The 6,457-nt window shown below is 46.0% G+C and overlaps 1 protein-coding gene across 1 annotated transcript in view; it reads right to left on the bottom strand.

The window, feature by feature from the left end:
- Positions 1-5,981, bottom strand: part of CUNH1orf198 (chromosome unknown C1orf198 homolog) — a 40,524-nt gene extending 34,543 nt beyond the window's left edge. Inside the window, exon 1 of the mRNA XM_007938494.1 lies at positions 5,637-5,981. Within this exon, the coding sequence (XP_007936685.1) occupies positions 5,637-5,981 (345 nt within the window). The remainder of the gene's footprint in view (positions 1-5,636) is intronic.
- Positions 5,982-6,457: the final 476 nt, after the last annotated feature.

Below are 6,457 nucleotides of genomic sequence, written 5' to 3'. Positions count from 1 at the left end.
GTAAACTGTGGTCAATGACATGAGAAAAAGTATATGTGAACTGCTGTATGGAAAGTGAATTTGCTCTGTAAATCTTCACCCAAATAAAAATAAATAAATCAATTAATTAAAAAGAAAAAAAATCACCTATTTGAGACCAAATTGTCAATAATTACTTTAAAACAATGATGGGAAGGTAAGGGGGTAGGGAAACTGATTAATGGAAATGGAGTAACCAGAACAGAAATCATGAGAATGTGCATGCATTGTGAAGAATGTAACCAATCCCTTTGAACAATTTATGTAGAAACGAATGAGAAACTAAACTGCTATGTAAAACCTTCACCCAAAACACAATAATATACAAGTTTTAAAAAAATCTGTTTTTCCCTATTTGTTAACAGAAAGCAGCACAGGCAGACTAACTCAAAAAACTCACTGCCGTCGAGTCGAACCCGACTCATAGCAACCCCTCCTGGGGTTTCCAAGGCAGTATCACTATGGAAGTAGATTGCCCAACTTTCCTTCTGAGGAGTGTCTGGTGGGTTTGAACCACCAGCCTTCTGGTTAGCAGTCAAATGCTTTAGGCACTATGCTACCAGAGCTCCTAGAGGCAGACTGTTGTTGTTGTTGTTATTTGCCATCGAGTCGGCCCTGACTCATAGCGACCCCTCCTTGGGTTTCCGAGGCAGTATCACTACGGAAGTAGGAATGCCCAACCTTCCTTCCAAGGAGACTAGTGATCACTAAACATTTGCAATGAAAAGCTTTTAACTTCCCAAAGTGAGCTATTCCCAAAACTTCTTTGCTGGAGGAAAAGCACAGGAACAGAGACACCCAGGGGAAGGACCATGTTAAAAGCTTCTATTTGCAAACATGCCTTGATGCTCTCATCAAATACTTGACCCAAAGGGCTTGTCTCCAGTGTCTGTGTCTGCTCAAAGCCAGATTGCACGCCTGAAAGAGACCTTGTGACCAGTTTAGTTCAGCCCTCATGCCACAGACAGAAGAGGAAGGCCTTACAAGGTGAAATGACTTGCTTCTGGCACAGACAGGGCTAGAACCTGGGTCTATGAATCCAAGTACTTCTCCTCTGACACAGAGATAAACAGTCCTAATAACAGCAACTCTGGATTCTGTATACAGGAAGGACTTGAGGGAGCCAATCTAGGTGGGAGATGGGCTAGTGACTTTGTGCTGACACTATGTTTACATACTTTTTACTAAGATCGTATGTTCGTGTGGGATGATTTTTAGTGGGGCTGGTAAAGATTATGGGAGGAATGTTGTTGTTATGTGCTGCTGAGTTGGCCCTGACTCATAGCTACCCCTCCTTGGGTTTCCAAGGCAAGATCACTAAGAAAGTAGATTGCCCAACCTTCCTTCCGAGGAGTGGCTGGTGGGTTTGAACCACCAGCCTTCTGGTTAGCAGTCAAATGCTTTAGGCACTATGCCACCAGAGCTCCCATGGGAGGAATAAGAACCCCTTATAGTTAAAATGTTTTGCAGCAGTAGTGGTTCAGTGGTAGAATTCTCACCTTTCACACAAAAGACCTGGGTTTGATTCCCAGCCAATGCACCTTGTGCACAGCTACCACTTATCTGTCAATGGAGGCTTAAGTGTTCCTATCATGCTAAATAGGTTTCAGTGGAGCTTCCTGACTAAGCCAAACTAGAATGACCTGGCAATCTACTTCAAAAAGCCAGGAATGAAAACTGTCTGGATTACAATGGTCAACTCCCCAACCAATCATGGGGATGGCACAGGACCTGGCAGCATTTTATTATGTTGTTCATGGCATTCCCATGAGTCAGGGGCTGACTCAAAGGCAGCTAACAAAACAATAAGGATCCCCAAGCTAAAATGTCTCCAGTTACTAATATAGTAACAAAGGAAAAAATAAACAAAGCCATGGCCATCAAGGCAATTTTGACTCATAGCAATCCTATAGGACAAAGTAGAACTCTCCCATCAGGTTTCCAAGGCTGTAACCTTTACAAAGCAGACTGCCACATCTTTCTCCTGTGGTTTTAATATTATAGGCCTTGATAAGTATTTGCTAATTTTATTACCAAAGAAATAACCACCACCACCACCCCCCAAAAAAAGTCCCTTCACAGCTTAAATGAGCAAAAACAATCAATCTCCTTCAGTACCAGGCTCACGCTAGTATCGAGACAAGGAAGGATCTATGCTTATGACCAAGTCTTCTGGCTTCACTGAGAGCTAGATTAAACATTCAATCAGATGCCAAATTGCTGCACTTCTTCTACGCAGGTGGTACCATGACATAGCTTGTTTTAGGGTGTGAATTTAGTAGTCCCTGACACCCTTACAGCCACCAGGATCTATGTTATCATCATACAATTATGTCTCTATCTGTTCATTTCTGCAACACATCAAAATGACTAAATGGACGGGTCAGAACACTGGGAGGCTATATCTGCATGGTCTGACTTACAATATGGCTATGTGGGATACAAAATGTCACTGGGGATGAGGGCAGAAGGATATTCAAAGAAACAGGCAGCTGTCCTTCAGATTAGTTGAAACCAGGCACAGTCTGAGGCTCATGTGACTGCTGATAGGAGACAGGCTAAATCAATTCCACATATTGTAGACAGAGTAGACAGAGGTTTCAAGTACATAATCCAAAAGCACCACCAGGGCCCCTGGAAGCAGGGCTACTTCTCCATGGGCAACTCTGTACCAACTCTGCAACAGCAGCAATTTATTCACTTCATGATGAATGATTTTCCCAAGCAGAAATGGGAAGATTAGCTAATATTAACACTACAACCACGAGCAGCCACTACTTCTATGCCCACAAGCCTGCCACATACACTATCTCTACCATCATACTCCTGATGTTATTGTAAAGGTGAGAAAACTGAAACTTGGAGAGGTTAGTAATTTTCTATGGTCAAGAGGCCAGTAAATGGTAGAGCCAGTACTCAAATCCATAACTGAAAACAGAGCCCACAATCTACAATATCTTGCCATAGCCCCTAAGAAAGGCCCTCAGAATCAGTGTTTCCAGGGATCTTTCATCTACCAACTAGCCAGGCCCTCCCCTGTTTGTCTTCTAAGGTCAGACAGTGGCTAAAGGCAAAATCTGGGGTGCACGTGGGCCACCCATTTATCAGAGGCCCACTTGTGGATGCTGGGTCACACAGGCTATCAGGGCCTGGCACCACAAGGCACCAACTGGCCTGAGGTGCATACTCCAACACTTGATTGGCCGTGGAGGCCCCTGGGACCAAATCAAAAGATGGATCAAGCATGAAGGGACAGAGTGCCCTACTCTATCTAGGTTAGGGTCATTTTACACAAACCCAGGGCCACCTATTTAGGCCTATCTGCCCAACTACTAGGGAGAAACCTCACTCTATCCTTATCCATGGCTTCCCTGTGCCCAGGAGCTGGCCCTCCTCCGTAACAGCAAAACCACTGATTTTACCCTGGTTCCAATCACTTTACCACCCCAGGGGAAAGCATGTGAAACTACTTAGTGCCATCCAACCATGGCAGGTAGCCATTGTAGGCAACCTTACCTACTGGGGAACATTTCTATTCACCCCCTCCTAAAATATAGTGTCTCTTTGTTCCTCTGCCATCCGTGCTGAGTTTGGCAGATACATCTTAGACATGGTCACAGTCAGTTTTGCAAAGCAAGATTCAACTCTGGGAAACAAGTCTGGTTTGCTCCTGGCAGGGTACACAGATATCACAGTGCACAGTCCATCTGCCTTTAAACCACATTGGTCTCATCAAATCATAAGCAGCTTAATCTGGAATAGAGTAAAAAAATAATTTTGCCACATGTTTCTTAATCAGTGATATCTGGTTCTTACATGGCATGGGCTTTTTAGTTATAAGCAGGTGTGTATATATGTTTAGCCAGACACCAAACCAGAAAAAAATGACTGCCACTTTTTAACATTTATAAGTATTCACAGGTTTATTTCCTCTCATACTTATTTATTCATGAATTTTTAAAAGAAGAGCTTACTACTTTTCATCATCACAATCAGAGCACAGATACTGCACACATGTCTCTATAAGTAGGTAAATTTCTGAAATTTCTGAAAATCTTTCAGCTCTAAGAATAATCTTAAAACTTTCCTACTTTACCTCATTCTTGTTTTTTTAGCAAAGCCCTCAGTTTAAAGCCCAACAGAGAATTCTATTTTAATTCCCTCACAAAAAAAGCAATGTTGGCAGTACATTTCTGTCCTGTCACATTCCCTTCACATTCAAGTGGTTTTATTACCACAAACTTTTTGTATTAATAAATGTCTCAGCACACCCAAGCCTGAATATTAGATTTACACCTAATTTAAATCTTAACTTCATATATTATTCTTAACTTCATTTTACTCATTCTTAACATCAGTTAATTCAATGGTCAAAAACTTCCTCTGAAAAACTCTCCAAGTACAGCCTAACAGCCTTAGTTAACAGTATACAGACTTCATTTTTATAATCTTCACTCCTTTTAATTCTGCTCTTCATTGTGAAAGTTTCATCTGAAAGGCCAAACAGCCACTGTGCAAATTCTCATGGCACCAAAGAGATGGTGGTTAAACACATTTCCATGAAAAAGAAGACCAAAGTCTGAAAAGCATAAACCCCTTCTGCCTTTGTGATGTGGGAATTGCTTTTTTTTTTTTTTTGTATAGGGTCAGTGTTTCATTCTCCAATGACTACCCCTTTAGAAAAGTTTGGGCAAAGTGTCTACATGGAGACCTACACATACTCCTAAGTAGAAAAAGTTTGTCAGAGCTCGCCTGAACTTCCCATGCCTTACTTTTTTACTAGAAAACTGGGTGCCATACTGTTAACTAAGGCTGTTAAGCTGAAGGGAGCAGGAGCTGTACTTGGAGAATTTTTCAGAGGAAGTTGTTGACCATTGAATTAACTGATGTTAAGAATGAGTAAAATGAAGTTAAGAATAATATATGAAGCTAAGATTTAAATTAGGTTTAAATCTAATATTCAGGCTTGGGTGTGCTGAGACATTTATTAACACAAAAAGTTCGTGGTAATAAAGCCACTTGAATGTGAAGGGAATGTGAAAGGACAGAAATGTACTGCCAACATTGCCTTTTTTGTGAGGGAGTTAAAATGCTGACCCTCAAGACGTGAGCGGTGTGTAATGCTTACCCGGCAAACAATTCAGGGGTTTGCCTAGGTATTTGGCTTTCCCCTTCTAACCTCGGGAAGCACCAGGCACTCATCTCATCTCACACCTGTCATCACAACTACCCTGTAGGCGGAGTACTATTATCCTAGTTTTACACAGGGGCTAATTGAGGCTCTACGAACTTAAGTCACCCAAGCCACGCAGCTAAGTGGCAGAGCTGGGTTAGAATCCACGCTTGTCTGACTTAAAAGGCTTTGCTCTTTCCACTTTGGGCTGTCTCTGACGAAAGACAGCCTCCAACTCTTGGCGAAGCATATGGCTATGGTGCTGCCCCGGTGGGGCAGGTCCAGACCGAGGGTCTTTAAAGACCCCTCTCCTCTCGTCTCGGCGATTTCTCCTTACCCGGGAGCACCCTTCCCCCACCTCACCCCATCTTCGGCTCCGGGACGCCCCTCCCCCACGTCCACTCGACTGCTTTTCTCCTTTCAGCCCCTGGGTACCCGCGCCCACCTCGTCCCCGAAGTGTACGATCTTCTGGCCCGTGGGCCCGCGCGGCCCAGGGAGGCCGGCGGGAGCAGGGTCCAGGGCGCCGGAGCTGTGAGCGGCGTAGCGAGCCTGGACGTGCGGGCCCACCAGGTGCTGGTCGATGATCTCGTCCTGCTGCGCGGGGGGCAGCCGCTCCCACTCGGGCCCGTACTTCTCGCGGATCTTCTCCTTGTCTTGCATGATCTTCCTGGCCATGGGACTCAGCGATGAGAAGTATGTGAAGCGCTTCCTTTCTTTGTCGTCCAGAGGCCGGTTCCCGTTCATGACTGCCGAGCGCGAGGCCGCGATTGCCGCCGCCATGGAGGCCATGGCCCGAACCGTGCCCTGCCCGGCGCCGGGGAAGACTGGCTGCTGTGGGAGGCGGACGGCCCCTCCCTCCTCCGGCCCTGCCCCTCTCTCCTCCGGCCCTGCACGCCTCCCTTTTTTCCCCTCCTCTTCCCCGACCCTCTCTCTCCGCCTCCACCTTCCCTCCCTCTCCCCCGATCCTCCTCTTCTTTTTCTTCCCCACCTCCCCCGGCCCTAGCTCCTCCCCTTTGGCCCCCAGCGCCGGGTTCCCGGCTCTCCGCCTCCCCCAACCGCTGCAACCTCGCCCCTGCGCCCCCATCCCGCTCCTCCGCTCTCGCGTTTGCGAACTTCTCTTGGCTGCAGGCTTGCTATGCTGTGTACCCCTTTTCGGGTCCTCCCACCCGTGGCTCCGGAGGTGGCTGGCGCGTCCCTGAGCCCGGGCCCAGCGCTTTGAGAGGGTTGTTAGAGGTTTATTCTTACGGTGATGACCGTAGTTCCAT

The sequence above is a fragment of the Orycteropus afer genome, unplaced genomic scaffold (genome assembly GCF_000298275.1).
Source record: "Orycteropus afer afer isolate SDZICR_OR568_19922 unplaced genomic scaffold, OryAfe1.0 scaffold00050, whole genome shotgun sequence".
In the NCBI taxonomy this organism is placed as follows: Eukaryota; Metazoa; Chordata; class Mammalia; order Tubulidentata; family Orycteropodidae; genus Orycteropus; species Orycteropus afer.
Note: the sequence above shows the minus strand (reverse complement) of the source record. Positions and strands in the feature narration are given on the sequence as shown.